The sequence below is a fragment of the Micrasema longulum genome, unplaced genomic scaffold (genome assembly GCF_059751315.1).
Source record: "Micrasema longulum isolate JH-2025_06_02 unplaced genomic scaffold, ASM5975131v1 h1tg000464l, whole genome shotgun sequence".
Classification (NCBI taxonomy): domain Eukaryota; kingdom Metazoa; phylum Arthropoda; class Insecta; order Trichoptera; family Brachycentridae; genus Micrasema; species Micrasema longulum.
Genome location: NW_028277662.1, coordinates 113,220 through 132,250, shown reverse-complemented (window position 1 = coordinate 132,250; position 19,031 = coordinate 113,220). Strand labels below are relative to the sequence as shown.

At 32.8% G+C, this 19,031-nt stretch overlaps 1 protein-coding gene across 3 annotated transcripts in view; it reads right to left on the bottom strand.

Moving 5' to 3' along the window:
• The window catches only part of nahoda (DOMON-like domain-containing protein nahoda), a 151,111-nt gene that overhangs the window by 59,725 nt on the left and 72,355 nt on the right, over positions 1–19,031 (bottom strand). For all 3 annotated transcript variants that reach the window (XM_088226734.1, XM_088226735.1, XM_088226736.1), the window contains exon 3: positions 4,679–5,094. In XM_088226734.1, coding sequence (XP_088082860.1) covers positions 4,679–4,901 — 223 coding nt within the window. In that variant the 5' untranslated portion in view covers positions 4,902–5,094. The remainder of the gene's footprint in view (positions 1–4,678; positions 5,095–19,031) is intronic.

Below are 19,031 nucleotides of genomic sequence, written 5' to 3'. Positions count from 1 at the left end.
GTTATAAATATTGTTTTAAATGTGCAAATATGTCCTCTTGCCCATACTGATCATCGTGGTTTCGGATGTGACAGGGTTTAATAAACACCCTGTATAAATAGTGAGTGCTCATAAATGTAACCAAAACAAGATAAAAAATAAAGCAAATCGAAAATTTCAATTCATATCTGCAGAAAAAAAGAAGAAAAAAAATGTATCTATTAACATTAAGATCTAAAATATGTAAATAGGTAAATAAATAAATAAAATAATAAAACTTTTATTTTATTGGTTGGTTGGAAGAAATTGCCATTTGGCAATAAGCCCGCCAATGTACAAATAATCATTATGTACAAAAAGTTAAATAAATAAATAAATAAATAGAATAGTTAATTGCTTTACTTATTTTTAACGTTTCTAGATTGTCTAAGCACAGACCATTTTTATTAATATGTAAAGTTTCTACAATTTCTCGATTGAACCGTTTCTCTGTTACCGTTTCTCGATTAAAATTATGGTATTCGCATTTAAGATGATTTGCGAATTCTAAGCAGTTATTATTGTTGAGACATCTTATAAGATTCCACGTACATTAAAATAAACTAAACTTCCTCATTGTATTCTTGGTCGGGTTGTACACTACTCATTCGAGACACAATATTTGAAAATATTTTACAAGCCAAAATGACCAGTTTTCGGGTCCGTATAATACAGTTATTCGGATAATATTATATTTTAACTGGTTGTTTTTTTGATGCGTCTGAATTTAATTATATGCGGTGTTGAAAAATATTAATAATACACTTGAGCATTTATAATTGTGGATGATAGATCATCGAAGATGCTGGGTGTTTAATATTTAGTATGAAGTCATATGAACAAACTCATTAAATAAACTCCAGACGAAAGAGGCAACATTCTTGCATAATAAACCGGTTTCTTAAAAATCCCCACTAAAAAATCATTGTAAAAACTTGAATCTGGGGACACACTTCAGAATCGTAGATACACAAACATAACTGTTGTAAGCAATTACATATTCAAACTTCAAACATAGTGTATGATGATGATAGGGAAATATCACATACTTCGAATACCGATAAAAATATGAAATGAAATATAAAATGGATTTAGAGTAATTAATTGTATTTTTAAAATCAATATGGATATTGTGGAGAAATGTTTTCATACATAAATGTTAATAAAAATACGTTGCAAGAAAAACGCGACGTGTTGGCCATGGCTGTTGTGACGTCAAAAATCGTGTTTTTTTTTTTACATTAACATTTTTTTTTGCACCACAACAGGCCAGGAGGCCTAATTACAGTGGTGAATTACATCACAGAGCACCCAGGCTGGAGAAAAATCACATTTTAATTTTTGTGTTCTCACCGGGAATCGAACCCGGAACCTCCCGTGCGTGAGTCAAGCGTCTTGACCACTACACCACGGAGGCCGCCGATAATGTTCTAAACAAATTTCAATGGCCGGGAACAAATAAACATGAATCGTGACGTATTAGGGGCGTGGCCAATGGAATGACCGCTTTTGCGGGAATTCAAAATTACAAATTAAAAAATATTTTTCATGCTACTAATAATTAGCAAAAAACATTTTTTTACTGGACAGTATTTCATAGACTTATATTACTTTAAAAATGTAAAAATAAAAAAAACGTGATATTTCGTTATTGGCTTGTACGCCTAACATACTTGAGGTCCTGGGTTGGATTCCTGGCAGGATGAAAATGAAATATTTGGTTATGAGGCTTTACAGTGCACTATTTCACTGTCCCTGGACCGGCACTAGAAGCGTAAGACTGATCCCCTTACCTTCCTGTAGCACATGATCGAGATACACCGCATGAACTTTACCAATTCAGTGGTCTATGCACCATTAGGTGCGAATTAGGGTTTGATGTTTTGGTAATATATAATACATTTATCAGGGCCGCGATTACAAACGCTGTCTTCATCGATACGTATCAAAATGGTGTAAAGTAAAATAGATTTATATGTGCGAAAATGTGTATTTCATCACTCACATGTAATGAGGAAGTTCAGATTTTTTTTTGTAATATACACTTAAAGACAATTTTTTTTTCAATTTTTAAATGGCGCACCATCAGCACTACGATTTTTCAAAGTTTAGTATTTCTGAAATAACTCCATGTGTGACATCGGAGGGCCTTTTCCGCTTATTCTCGATCAGTTCTGCGCATTGGTTCATTCACGGCAAGCAAACCGGAAATCTTCCATAACTCTCTTATCATTGGTTCATTCATATAAACCAGTGACGTCGTTCAAAGTAGTCCGTTTTTTTGATTTTTTGGTACATTTTCAGGAAACTTTGCGGTACAACTTAATGCTCCAATTTTAACCGCGCGCAAGAAAACATTTACTGTATCCGATTTCCCGTAGGACTGAAGTTCCTCATTGAAAATTTTTAGAAAAAAAATTGCATACATATTTTTAATACTGAAAACTTAATTTTACTTTGCAGATAAAATTGAAGATAAATGTTGACTTCCTATTGTAATACGGACCCACGGTTCGAAAATATTGCTTTAACGATATAAACATAAGTGTGGTGTAGTGGTCATGACGCTTGACTCACACACGGAAGGTTACAGGTTCGATTCCCGGTGAGAACACGAAAATTAAATGTGATTTTTCTCAAGCCTGAGTATTCTGTGATGTAATTCACCACTGTAATTGGTCCTTCTGCCCTGATGTGGTGCAAAAATAAAAATAAATCAAATAAAATAAAATACCTTCTCTAAAACATTCTTTATCTCTGTTGTAATTTATTATTATTTCACTTTGTTAACTTCCCATTGTAATCATGACCCCGGGGTGGTATTCTGAATCTTCTCTACCCCCTATAGAGTGATTCATTTAGGGATTTTTATTTTTTCGTTCATTTACACTTTGCTTCATATACGGTCACACTGATAATTAAACGTAAATATTTACGTACTAAAATATAAACGTAATATGTTAAACATGAAAAGTGAAAAAATTTAAATAAAAAAAAAATTTAGATACTATAACAATAGCAAAAACGCATACCACACACACTTATTTGGTCAAATAAATCTATTTTAATGTGGCTAATTGGCTAAATGAGGCGTCATTTTTATTTTAGAAATATAAATATCTGTACCTCAGAGGCAGACGGATGCAAATCCAGAATTTGATGAAATGACATTTCGATTTTCGTATCCAGTTTATGACGTGTACATTGATTCTGAAGAAATGCAAGTCTTACAATAAAAGAACCAATGTATTAAGATATTGAATTATATTAATATTAATTCTGAATTATTAGAAATCACTTAGAGAAAGTAGATTCCTTAGGCTATTGTTGAATATTTGACGTTTGGATTTTCATCCGTTTGCCTCTGAGGTACAGATATACAGGGTGTTCTTTAAACCTTGTCACATCCGAAACCACGGTGATCAGTATGAGCAAGAAGACATATTGGTACATTTAAATAAATTTTTAATACAAATAAAATTTACAAAAATAAAATATAAAAAAAAACAAATGGTTGCTTACTTCTGCAAAGGAGAAGCTTGGAGAGGGGATGGGGGAGTCTGATACACCGTCAACCACATGGCCACGCTTCCCTCTCTTCTCCTCTGCAGAAGTAAGCAACCATTTGCTTTTATAAACATTTTTTTTTTTAATTTCTGCGTTCTAAATATTTTTTATATATGCTAATATGTCTTCTTGCCCATACTGATCATTGTGGTTTCGGATGTGACAGGGTTTAAATAACACCCTGTATTTAAGTCAAATTCCCATATTAATTCTTTGTTCCCGAGAGTTTACTCTTTCGGGAACAACACACAGATGACCAAAAATTAGACGTATATATTTGCTATAACTTTATCAAACTTTAAGAACTAATTATTACTTTTTTTTTAAAATAATTAAATTCCTAGTATTTTTATTGTTTTTTTTTTCATTTTAAATTGTATTTTTGTACTTGTAAACTGTTTATCATCTCTGTATATGTAAAAGGTCCTTGGGCGTTAATAAAAAAATAAGTAACTCTGATGTATGGGAGCGAAGTATGGACTTGGAAAAACAGGGATGAAAGTAGGCTGAATGCTGTCAAAATGCGATCTCTCAGGCAAATGTGTCGTAAAACTATGTACGATAGATGCACAAACGTCGAGATCCGTACATTATGTAAGGCTGAGATAAGCACTATCGACAAAATCAAAATCGAGAAGATGTATGAATGTAGAGGAAGCTTGACCTGTACGCAAAGATAAGAGTGATGTGGCGTTATATCCTCTCTGTCTACTTTTTGTTTGTTTAGTTTAGTTACTTCTGTTTGTTTTTTGTTTAATAATTGAAAATACGAAAAAGCAAAAAATATTTTCAAAAACCGATGAAAAATTAAGTCTAACTCAATTTATCACTAGCTTTTTCAGAGCCGAATATATCAGTCTTATCCTCATACTTATTAGCTATTTATGGAGTCTGCATAATGCGATAGTTGATTCTAGAACTCCTAAAATAAAGGGGTGATCTAAGGCGGGTATGTCGACCAATTATTTATTGAGATTCGAACTGAAACTAAGCAATATATTTTATTTATTTAATCTAGCATATCGCGTTTACCACGGGACCACTGCCAGATTCCGCGAAATCGTAAAAAATATGCAACAAAAAATAAACTCACCTTTGGGCATTCCACAAGGAGCTTTCGTTCTGCTGTTATCCAAGAAATCCAAGTCATATTTCCTAGCGGGCGGGAACGTCAAAGCCACGTGACCACCGACGTCAGCAACCCAGCTTCCTAGGACCGCGCACATCACGAAAAAACACAAAAAATCACCCCCAGTCCTCTTCCCGCCGAAAATGATAGCCGCCATTTTAACACTTATTTGAGACACCAAACTCATAACACTTTTAAACACGACATTTATTTTTTTTATCAGGACTAACACAAATTAAAAATACTATTGATTGAATCACTCATACATAACTTGTTTGTATTTTGTGATTTTTATCAGAAACGAAAAACTGTTTTTCACGCACGAAAAGACGCAGTTTTTTCCAACATTTAAGGGGATCCGGCGCGCTGCATGAACCGATCTGTGAACAAAAAATATACAAATGTTAACTTGTGAAGAATGAGTAGTGAGTAGTATGACTGTATAATAATATTAGTTCTAGAACGGGTAACGGATAGTTCAAGGTCTCGCCGCTAGGGGAATTCAAAAATAAAGAAAAAATGTTGATTCGATCGAAACTGGTTCTCATATAATTGACCCACAAATTTGGGATGCCTTCAAAAAACAAACTTGATCTGATGTTATCAGAGACCCGAGTTTAATAAGCAGTTATCATTAAAATGTATTGTAAAATGTTCATCTAAAGTTAGGTACAATCAGTAATGAAGCGGACGCGGTGAAACAAAAGCGGAAAGTTGGCTCTAGTCTTATAAAAAAAATGCTTTCTAATATTATATTTATTTATTTTTAAACGGCATAAATTATCGGTACCGGTAGGGGGAGGAATGAAGGTAATAAAAACGTAAATAATATATTGTTACAAATGGAATATTACAACCAGAATTATGTTCTTTAAAAAAAGAGAATACAATTCTATAAAAAAAAGATTTCAACTAAAATATTTCAATAAATATTTTTTTTTCAAGTATTACCAAAGGCATAATTTTACGTAGAAATAAAGGAAAATGTCACAAAAATGCATGTGATTTAAAATGCTTGTATTTCTTTTCAAAATAATAAATATTAATTTTGCTCCGGCCACTTGCATGTTCAATTTACCTATTATCTACAAAGTATTACAACAAATTTAAGTTCAATACTTATTCTTTATATAAGAACCCAAATACCTAAGTTCAGTCTAAATTAGAAATGGCGTAATCTGCCGGTCTAAAAGTAATTATATTTTAGTTACATAAAACTTTTAAGCATATTTTGTAAATAGAAATACCTTTAACAATTATTGTTTTTATCTAATTAATTTTTTTAATTTTTTTATTACCGCACGATTGAAAAAAACATTCATTTTAAAATGGCAAAATAGTATGATTTCTTCATCTTGCGTGCGTTTTACCAGACAGCCTTAAGAAATAAATAGGACATCTCGTAGAAAATACAATATTTAAATATATTCAAGCATTAAAGTTTAAAAAAATAATTCAGATCTTCTGTAACTTATAAAAAACCACCGATACCCTAGCTTTCAATAAGTAAAACAGCTATACTATAAAATTACACCACACAGACATATGCCCTTTTTCCGTGTCAGCACAGATATAAAAACATAATAAAAATGATAAAATTGCATAACTTTAGTAACAAGTAAATACACATAAGTCACCAAAAATATTAACGAAATACATAAAGGTATACATAAATATGAAAGAGCAAAAAAGAAAAACATTTTTAAACATAGATAAATCATAAGAATTATTGTTTATTTAAATTTGTTGCAACAGAGAGGGAAAATATTTTTGAGACAGGAATATGGAAGTCTAGGAATCTACAGAGCTTAAGTTCTGTCATTGGTTCAGTCGGATGAATCTCACCCACGTGATAAAGGTTTCACCTCTTTTATTATTATTATTATTATTATTATTTATTTTCGCTATTTTCGTAATAAAATACCTCAAGGGCGCTTTACATAGTGATTTTATTGTTAAATTAATTTAATTGAAGCTTTTAAATCTGTAATTTAATTAAAACAATTTATTTTGTTGTCACATTCTACGGATTTATTCAAATGATTTAGAGGACAAGTGGGTTTTAAGTTTTTTCCGAAACATCACTTCACTTTCACAGCCTTGCACCTCTGCTGGGAGAGCATTCCATGCCATAGGGCCTTTACTCCTCAATGTATTCACATACAAAATACGCGAGATAAAAGTGTTTTCTACGGCCGCGAGAACGTTTGGAATATCACCCCAGGGCCCAGATTACAACTGGAAATTAACATTTATCTACAAACATACACATTACATATTACATTTTTTTTCTTTTACTTTTACTTTTCTTTTTTTTTAATGTTCATGCAGATACTTTATATGTTCATGCAGATAAGCTTATTTTCGTACACAGACATCGATTTTTCTTTTTAGACAGTGGAAGATAACTCAGTTAATTTCCCATGGTAATCGGGGCCCAGGAACACGGAAACACACCAACTCCAGCAAATCTGGACAAATCAGTCAATGAATGAATTGATCACTTTATAAAGTAATTTAGGTATTATATATGTAAATTTATTATTATTATTACATCTTTATTATGTTGGTGGTGTAGTCAGTGAAAATAAAATAAATTTTAACATAAAATAGGTACCTATGGTTTTTTTTTGGAATAATTAAACCAAAATACCGTTTGTTACTACTTAAAATCCATTTAGGTTTTTTTTTAATATATTTATATTCCAAATTTTCTTTAATCAGGAAAGATTTATAGAACACCATACTTTATAATATTTAAATCAAACATAGATTTGAGTCTACTAATATCATTTGATGAAATTTGATTTCTATTAAAATTTAAACTCTTACTCCACTGACAACTATCATAAAGCCAGCGATACAGTGGACCGGGCCATACTGCGTATAACTCCTGAGAGCTTCCTAAAACACGCTTGCCTACTTTAGAAGGCATCAGGTTCTCGATGTCCTGGACGTCCGCTGCTGACTGTTCATCGGCAGCGTATATCAGGCTGAATTGGGAGGATTGAATTTGTGAAACGGTAACTGTTGCTGATACTTCTTCTAAATAACCAAAACGCCTACCCTTCAAACTGCTAAATTTTCACGTTCGTTTGAAAATGTCCCTCAAATCAAATGGACGAAATTAGGTAGACTCAAATCAGTATTATATTTAAATATGTGTTAAGTTTCAATTTAAAACAAATTAAAATAAACAGTAATAACAATTGTATTGAAAGATAATATTATATTACACAAAGCTGTGTGAATTTTCTGGCGTCTTTGTCAGTTTTTGATGCATTAAAATCTAATTATAATTCAAACTGTAGTTAATATATTATAAGTGCTGGTAGAGTTTACATATTGAATGTTTATATGTGTAAGTAATCACTTTCTCCGCATAACTCAGAATCTAATAGCCAATTACAGCTCTCCGTTCTATATGGTAATAAGCTATGTATAATGGCAACCGACAATTATTACAGCCATTATATTTGCCAAATTTAATCGTTTGAGGTTACAGAGAGTGTAAGCGGAAGACAAGTAATTTCACAGGAAGAAATTGAAGAGAAATTGATATCAGTAGACACAGCGTTATTAATCATTCATTGATCGTTTGAGGGGAACATTTTTGAGAGGTAATACGGAAGTCGACGGAGATAAAGGCTTCCTAAATTAGGCAACTTAGAAATTAAAAAGCGATAAACAATATTAAGAAATGATCAATATTCAAATAAACAATAATTCATATTGTCCAATCTAACAAACAAGTCTAATCTAATGTGCCTTTATTGAAAGTGGAGCTCGGGGCGCCGATTACAATGTAAAGTTAACAGAGTTACCTTCAACTGTTTTTCAAGAAAAACCGATATTTGTGTAAGAAAATGAGTATATTTGCATGAACATTTAAGATATCTTCGTCGGTAACCTATAATATTGAACACGTTTAGAAGGAAAAATTGTATGCATATTCTGCCTTTCATACAGAAAACTTAATTTTACTTTGTAGATAAAATTGAAGACAAATGTTAACTTCCCATTAGGGTCAAAGCACCAGTAAATGACCACCCCCCAGTTAATGATCGTTGGTTAATGAAACACAATATAATAAGAATTGCTACATGTGTCCAGTCAAAAAACTTTTTACACTAGAAACTATGACAAAAGCAGTACGCGGACACATCTTTTAGTAAGAAATAAAACTATCAGTTTTGAACTGTGAGTTGTCAAAATGTAATAGTGCGTCTTCCCGTTATTGTTCTGAGATTGATAGTGTTTTTATAAGGAAAGGTGTGGTAAGCGTTTTATTTGATGCTATTTCTTATGCAATTCTTTGAATATATCCATACTCTAATATGTTAGGGTGTTTTATAATGTTATGATGTAACTAAATCTGCGTATTATTTTTACTGGGGTAGTAGTGGTCATTCACTGGTGATTCTGCTATTTTTTTAGAGTAATATTAATTATAATTGTAATACTCGTATTTCAATAAAAAAGTCAAAGTACTTGGAAAAATTAATGTGTTTTTTATTATGTTCTTTTATTTTGTACGCTTAAATAATGAAGTTTATACCTTTAATGTGGATTTCACTACAAGCTGAACCTTAAACGGTCATTTATTGGTGGTTCGACCCTATAATCGGGGCCCAGGGCCGCGATTACAAACGCTATCTTCATCGGTACATATCGAGACGGTATACTTCATTTATACTCGTAATTATATTATGCTAATAATTATATTATGATACTAGTTGACCTGACAGACGTTGTCCTGCCCGAACGTTGGCTTGCCTGCTATTATCTTGGAAAAATACTTTTTATCTATGTACTTCTTTGTGATTTAATTCCAAAACTAAAAATTGTTGATATTCAAAAAGTATTGAATTTAAGTAGGTACTTGTTTATGGTTGAATTCCAAAACATAAAATAAATATTTTTTCAACATTTTTATTCTTTTTGCAAACGTCAAACTCCGGTCGTCTCACCAACAAAGGGGTGTACTTATGTAGGAATACGATTTTTAAAAGTGTATTGAATTTAATATTATTTTGGTGTCACTAAAAATCCAATAAAAAGAAATAAATGGGTACAAATTACAAGGAATTTAAGGAAAAAATCTGATTGAGAACCACAAAAAACAAATGCTGTTTGTAAACATTCAAAAACTAACTTTTTTTATCCACAAAAAAAAACATTTTTCAATTTTTTTGCAAATGCATTCTCCTCGAATGCAACCCTGGTAGATCGATGAATAAAACATTTATGCTTCTAACTTATTTTTTACATATTAGATTTTTTTTTTAAATATCTACGAACATGCACAGCGCGAAGATCTATATTTCACTGAAAACCGCACGTAAATCGGTTTAGCCGTTTAGGAGGAGTACGGTGACATCACACGTACAGAGGAATTATATATACAAAGATAATTACGTCAATTCAAGTTTTTTTTATATAAATAAAAGTAATATTTTGTAAAATATGTAAACAAAATAGATAAGATTATGTAATATTGCTAGAATCGTCACCCTCAATAATTGTTCACAGCATGCAATGTATTATGAAAAACAATTTTATAAAAAGAAAACTTAAGTATAAAAGCTAAAAAAAACTAGTGAAAAATAATAAAACAATATTAAACAAAAAAAAACTTATGTTATTTAAAAAAAAAACAGAGATGTTGGAGAAAGTCCAGAGAAGAGCAACTAAAAAGGTAGTTTCTCTAAGAAATAAATCATACGAGGACCGCTTAAGGGAGCTCGGGTTAAGTTCACTGGAAGAGCGGAGGCAGCGTGGTGACTCGATTGAAACGTTCAAAATCTTAACTGAGCAATATAATGTACGCAAGTTGAAATCAATGTTCACTGTGAATAAAAACCGCCATCTCAGAGGTCATTCATTGAAACTCAACACTACCTCCTTCTCATCCAACCCCAGGAAGAACTTCCCGACAAACCGAGTTGTGGAGAAACGGAATGGCCTTCCCGAGAAAGTGATTGGTGCTAGTTCAGTTAATTTGTTCAAAAACCGCCTAGATGCACACATCAATTTATAATGTACACTCGATATACACGCATCAGCTAAATGCTGCTAGTGTATTATTATTAGTGTATTGAGTTTTTCTACTGAGATTTCTTGGTGGAACTGCATTTTAATTATAATAATAAAAATACTTTATAGTTTTATTCCACTTTTATTTGTAATTTTTTTATATTTTTTTTACCAGTGACCGCGTTTCGTCGTGACCGACATCACCACCAGACACCAGTCTGACGATGTCGGTCACGACGAAACCCGGTCACTGGTAAAAAAAATATAAATAAAAGTGGAATAAAACAATAAAGTATTTTTATTATTATAATTAAAATATTTTTTATACTGAATATGTAATCTCGATTAGGTTTTTTGCTAACCATTCAAAGGTGACCGTCCTGAAATCAATCGTAAGATACTCTTAATAATTGTTTTATGACCTAATGATTTAAAATATTTATTACACAATAAATATTGCAAGAGTGGCAGTTATTTATATTAAATTGTTATCCGAAGTTTTTTAGAATCGTCTATTTGTTTAAGAGGGGAGTTACCCACTAGATTACCTAAAATACATTACTTAATAACAAAAAAACCGTCCACCGTGCGTCTAACTGCAATGATTTATTTTGTATCAATAACAATATCTAGGTACTCATTTTCAATCGGTGTTGCTTTACAGTTTTCTTTTGCACCACAACAGGCCAGGAGGCCCAATAACAGTGGTGAATTACATCACAAAACACCCAGGCTTGAGAAAAATCACATTTAATGTTTGTATTCTCACCGGGAATCGAACCCGGAACCTCCCGTGTGTCAGGGACGAAGGAGCATATGAAGCAAGTGAGGCTGAGCCTCACTAAGAAATCATTGCTATTCACCAATACCTAATATGTATTTTAATTCGCATTATATCAACACATTATGACGATAAAAAACTAGCAAATAATATAAAAATGCTCAAAGAGACCTACAAACATGGTCCGTACTGTGTTATTTACTATAGGTACCTACTTGACATTTACGCATGTTGTACTTATCCATAAAATCTGAGCTTCACTAGAAATTCGGTATCAAAAACGCCACTGCCGTGTGCGAGTCAAGCGTCTTGACCATTACACCACGAAGGCCGCCTTTAGTCTGGTCCGGGTGGAGAAGAATACAAGGCTCTGTAAATTTTACGAATATTTCAACTATACCAACTTCCATCATCAGTAAGGGATATAAAACAGCTACAGAGGTTTTTAAGAGCTGTGGCGTTGTGCCTCTTGGACAAGGTACAACGCCCTTATAATATTTTCCCTTTATTTATTTTTTACTAGCAATATATTATAAGTCTATTGAATATTACAATGATGTTCATATTACTTGTGGGATATACGGTGAGTGGTGGTAGCGATGTGGTCCATTGTCATACGAGATAATGTATGTGTATATATGCATGCATATCTGTGTATGTATATGGAGATATATAAATAAACACATATGTTAATCCGCCTTAAAACGGATCTTCTCCTACTAGGCATAACTTTGTAATATTAAAAAAAAAAAATATGATTATGATTTATGGAAATTTTCTAATAACTTACCATGCAATGAGGAAGCCGTTTGCGCATTGACTTAATAAATTAAATACATAAATAATAAAGAAACGGACTCCTCCTTTAACGATATAGCTCGTCTCAGGCAGTCGAACTCACGATTTGCGATTATACCTGTTGCCCGTTGCCTGTTACACGCACTGATGGGCAAGTTTCCGTGATTCTGTAATATTTTATTGATCACCGGTCACCTGTCATTTCTGTACAATCGACAATTCTGGTTTTGAGCCCATGCAATATTTCTTAATTTTAATTATAGCCTGTTGCTGATTTTCAGAAAATTGTTGACAAACTGCAGGAAAACTCTACTCGTCTGGGTCTTAGCACTTAGAGCACCGGCCGAATACACATAGAATTTACCCTGTGCCCGGCCCATTTTTGAGAAATTTCATGCTTTGTGAAGGGTTTCTTAAAAGTGTCATAATTACGAAAATACTAAGTTAAATCAATGAAAACTTCCCATATTTATTTGAAATAATTAAATAAGTAATTTTTGTATGATAGTTTTGCCAATATTGGCCTTTATGGAGAGCCGCATTGCGCATTGCAATGTTCGCACATATACAGGGCCTCACTCTTTTTTTTGTGCTTTGTATCCCGGAGCCGTGTAAACACGTGATTATAATAACCATGCGTTGTGTCCCGGTCCCGTGTTTTCACGTGGTTTACCAGCAGCGAAAAAGTACTAATAAAAGTCACTAGATGTCAATAAAATGCACTTTTTTAGACAGCTGGTAAACCACGTGAAAACACAGGACCGGGACACAACGCATGGTTATACAATCACGTGTTTACACGGCTCCGGGATACAAAGTGTTAATATTAATACCAAAAAGACTCAGATTATGTGCAACAAATCCTGTCCCGACCCTTATCAGCCTCTCCATAATAATTGACAGAGGATCGAGAAAGTTGACAGATTTAAATACTTGGGAGTTCACATAACTGAGGATGGAAGCATGCACAAAGAGCTAGCCGCCCGCCTAGGAATTGCTGGAGCAACTTTTATTATGATGCGTGTTGTCTGTAACTCTAGTATACATCGGTCAAAACTTGTATAATGCTAGTACTTCTATATGGGTACGAATCTTGGCACCTTACTAAAGCTTAGAACACCAAACCGCAGAGTTTTGAGACTAAGTGCTTTAAGAGAATATAAGTTTTAAGGTATTTCGATTTTATAACTAACATTGAAGTCCGAGAACGGACGCAGTAACCTCTTTTAACGATCGTCTTAAGGATGCGGCGGTGGACCTGGCTTGGACACGTGCTGCGCATGCCTCGACCCAAGTAAAACCAAAGTTGCCTCTTCTTTTCTTCTCTTTTCTCTCTTCTCTTCTCTTCCTGCGGGCTAACGCCGTCCAGAAAGGCCGTCGATGACGACCTTTCGACTTTATCGGCGGAACTAAGGGGCGCTGGATTTACGTGGGAGGAGGCGAGAGTGAAGGCTGGCGATAGGGTTTCTTGGTGATGTCCACATGCTCCACTTAGGAGCGGATGTGGGAAAGAAGAAGAAGAATTATAAATATATAGAACTGTTCGTTTTCCAAATAAGGTAACGGAACATATTTTAGTTTAATCTTCTCAAAACCCATACCAGTCTGTCCATGTCGCGCGAGCGTTAAAATTGATTATTGGTCTATCAAACTTATTAATTTTATATATTTTATACATAATTTTATAAACATATTATTAACTATGGCATTTGGTAATATTTTATACAGGTGTTTGTAGGTGTGTAAGGTTGTCGGTTAGAAATACCTAGAGTAAATAATGGGCATATTGTGAAGACCAGTAACCAGTAAATTGCGTCAGGTAGATAATGAGATGCTTCTAACATAACACTATCACCTGATGAACTCAAGTATTTTGACTAGAAATCATAATAATTTGTGAACGCGCACTAGAAAACGAGCGAAGTAAAGGAAAGAAAGAAATAAAAAAAAATAATTTAAAATTGATATTTAAAGCACTAACATTGCGGTTATTCTTTAAAGGTAATCAAAATTAAAATAAAACGGCTTTGTTTTTAACCAATTTTACATTTTATTATCGACCGGTTTCGGAGCTCCACGACCTATCTTATCAAAGTATAATTTAATAATTAATATTTTCTTCTTTTTTAATAAATTGTAACAGTGTTACTAAATATTAAATCTAAACATATGGAGATAATAAGTTCTGTTAGTCGTGTATTTTGTTGTGAAGGTGAATTATATATTTTAACATTTTTGAATTTTAAAAGGCAGTGTATTATCTCCAAATTTATATTCTTAAATAATACTATGTTGTTTTATATTGTGTACCTTTTATTAACTTATATCTGTATTCTTAATTATTATTTTTCTACATTCTTCTAATTTTAAGATTCTTTTAATATAACCGATGGAAAAAAATGAACTTCTGTTCTCTCTACTGGAATATATGTATGTATGTACTATATGTAAGATTAGTTTTTATATATTTTTATTTTCTTTTTCTTATTACTTCATTTTCAATTTTTTGCTCCTTTTGTGTAAAATATGTCTGTTCTTTATATATAAATATATGTAAAACATGTAAAAGTCTACAAGGCGTTTAAACAAATAAAAATAAATAAATATTTAATTTTTGTGTCCAGACGGATGAAGAATACAGTTATGTGTGCAAAACTGAATGAGAAAAACGTGTTTTCGACTGGATGGCTACTCCCAGGTAAAAATCCTGGATAAGGAAATCGAGCGGAGCGAAGTCCGCCTCGTCGTGTAGTGGTTGGCACGATCGCCCACCATTTGTGAGGTCCTGGGTTCGGGTCCTGGCAGGGTGGACGTGAAACGGTGATTTAAAAGGTTGTTTTAACTGCAATATTTCACTGTTCCTGGACTGGCACTTAAGGCGTAAGACTAATCACCTTACCTTCATGTAACAGATGATCGAAATACGCTGCATTTGACTTACAAATGCAGTGCCCTGTGGAAACGATAATTTATTCCTTGATAAGGGAACTTGTGAAGCTAAAAATCAGTCGGTAATTAAACAAATAATAAATGGTTAAAGAGAGTGCGTTTTTATTTTAACTTAATTTATTGCAACAGAGAGGGCAAACACTAATGAAAAACGAATATGGAAGTCTAGTCATTTACAGAGCTCATGACCAGGGGCGTGCGGTGGGGTTTTTGATTAGGGAAGCAATTAATATATAAGCAATTGGTACATAATAATATACACTGCCCTTAAAAAATTAAAGACAAACTAAATATTATATACATACAATTAGAAATAGTAATAATAATTTTAATTATAATAATTAAAAATTATAATATTATGTTCGGCGCCAAAATACTAAAATTGCATCTGTGCTGCGCGGCGGTGGAGTTGCGTTCGCCTCACATCTAAACTACATAGAAAATAATTTATTGGTATGTTTCGATTGCTTCCGTTGCGCGGTAAGAATTTTAGTCTGCGCCTGCGTCCGGACTGCGCGTTCAGTAGGGCGCTGGAACGGAATTTCGAATTTGCTTCCATCGCGATCGTTTTTTAAATCGATACCCAGCTAGCCAGTAGCGAGTACGCGCCGACCAGGCGATCAGTACGCGCATGACAGCGCTGCTAAATGTATGTGCCGGGAGGTCATGTTGCTTTTTATCATTTTTTATAAGGCGATATTAAAATTCCTCCGCAATTTATGTCGATTATTAATAAAATTATTATTACATTATTTGTTTATAATAATCTAAATATAAGATATTATGCCTGATAATTAATTTATTTAACATGCTATTTTATGAACATTATTTGTCTAAATTTAGGAGAACCAATGGTTCCATGCGTTCTTTGAACGGACCGTGCATGCACATGACCTGTCATGGGCTTTACGCACTGTAATATTCTTCCGTTGTTCAAACATTCACATTTCCTCGACTCCTCCACCTGTTAACTTTTGTGAAGTAACGAATTGTTAACTGAAGTGAAATCCAGCCTCTCTACAAACATTTAGGCATACTAAAAATATTTAAAAAAATAAAAAAAATGGAAATAATTTTGGCGGACGTTGATAGCGACGGTGAGGGACGTTAAAATGCCGCACAAATCATCGTTTCGAACAAAAGTGTTTTTGCTTAAATAAACATTTTATTTATCATATTTATTATAATTTCTCGTGGACAAGCACGATAACGTCACCCATGTTGTATTTTACGATTTACATTACAGAATTACACCCACTAGAAGAATATGGGCTAAGGGTCAAAATTGCGTAACATGAAACATCATTATTTTATCACAGAAATAGTACAAATAACACACTGTATAATTATATAGTACGAAGTACGCTGATATGGTGTAAGAGTAATAATCCACTAGAGAAGCCCTAAAGCTTTATTGCATAGAACGCAAGCGTTCAAAATTTTCGTTTTAGTTTCTAGTTTCAAACGCGTAACGGACGGTTTTGATTTGCGCTTGCAATTCTCGCCCCGAGTACCTACGGCCCGTTGTATTGCTGAAATCTGTAGCTAACTTCGTGGTTAATAATTCCATCCCTAATTTCCATCCCTCTTTACCCCCCCCCTCTCTTCATAGTAAAGTGTAAATAATTAGTCAATTTTTACTTCTTAAAAATATTTTGTTGCATAAAGAAATTATTAATAAATCAACAGTATGTTCATATACCACTGCCTTAAGTGTACCACAAATTGCCTTAAGGCAATATGCCCGCCCCTATGCATGTGTATGTAAACTGTATGTTATATTTTATGTATGTAAACTGTATATTTATTGCCAAATATAAAAGACTCAAAATGTAAAACAAATTTTAAAATAAAAATAAGTGCACATATAAATAGTGTAGCGAGAGATTTTTTTGAAAAATATATGTAAATCAATAAATGTAGTACTTTATATAATTGGTACACATATTATTTATATTTTTATGTATTTCATTGCATTATATTTGTTTTATTATATATTATACTATTTCATTTATTTTTAAATAACATGTATTCTTGGCATATATATATATGTATATTTATATTTGTATAATAATGATTTTTAATTTCTTACATTTGATTAGCTAGGCATTTATAATTATTAGTTTTTCATTTATATGTTATTGTTTTATTAGTATAGGACTACTTACGATAAGATAAAAAATAAAAGATAAAAAATCTCCATCTTAGAACAGGCGATGCCATGTTAGATGGAGTCTATCATAAACAGAGAACACTCCGATTTCATTTTACATTAATTGGTTTTATATTCCCTGTTATAAAGTATGTATATTGTTTTTTGAAATAAATTTATAAATAAAATATATATATATAAGTGTTTAAATAAATAAATATGATTTACCCAAGTATTTTCCCTAGAGTTTTTCAAGCATCGTGCACTTCTTTAAGGTTGATTTCCGATATAGTTTTAAGTGTAAGTAAGTAGTCGGGTAAATCATTGTAATGTTTTAAGTTTATTGTACCTACCGTATTTTTTAATTTCCGCCTTTTGGTTGGGATGTTTTACCACCCACCGTATTTCCCTGACTTGGCGTCTATTGATTATCATATTTTCACCTCCCTGAAGACACACATGGGTGGAAAATATTTTCAACCGACGAGCAGGTTCTGAAATGAGGGAAGGAGCTGGTGGGGAAGTTCTTCGAGGAGAGCATCAAGAATCTTGTACCACGGCTCGCCACATGCATTGAACGGGTTGGCAACTATGGGGAAAAATAGTCAACGAGTGTATCAACAATATCCTGCATCTTTTTTAAATACTCATTTTCCTGACATACAACGAGCATATAGATAATACAGGAAAATAAATCACTGAAATTACTTGGCTTCATTAACAGAATATCCTTTCAATCAAAACTCTTTATTGCTCAACTGTTCGCCCTCTTCTAGAATATGCCTCCGTGGTCTGGTCTCCGTTCTATGTCAATCGCATAAATCACATCTCTTGCTTCGAAAAGTAGCGTGGATGATTGGACTAGGTAATTATTCTTATGCTGATATAGAGTCAATGTTAAATATTTCTAGTCTACAAAAACGTAGAACTAATATTGACTCCATATATATGTTCGGCATACTAAATGGTACAATCGATGTTCGATCATTACTGGGACAAGTAAAATTCAATATTCCGACTCGTAGGTTGAGAAACAATGAAGTGCTGTTCATCGATCAGCATAGAACAAACTATGGCCTTAATTCTCCAATGACCCGTCTTTGTCGTATTGTTAACTCAAGACCTGGATTTTTTTGTTTCAGTTTACAACGATTTAAACGAGCACTAAATAAATAGTCAAGATCTTGTCTTAATGTCTCTTATGTTTGTCAATGTTTCTTTTCTTTTTTTTAATGCTTTAAACTATTCTTTTATTGTAATATTTAAACCCTATAAATTGTATACATGGACAATGTCCGTTAATAAATAAATAAAAATATATAAATATCTAGTACACTTTACTTTCTGGACATCCCTCGTATAACGTTGTTAAGTCGAGCTCGAGACGTGTGCACGTTAGGCGAACGCGCTGTATGCTAAAGCACGAGGTGGACATAATAAATGTATTTAAATATTTTACAATAGACAGTTTGCTAATGTAAAAAGTAGGCAGATAAATAGGTGCTGGTTAATTATTATTAATTATGTCACAGAGAGATACTTTCTCCAAAAAAATAACGATACGTTGTATCTACCTTTAGATCGGAGAGCCATTGAAATCA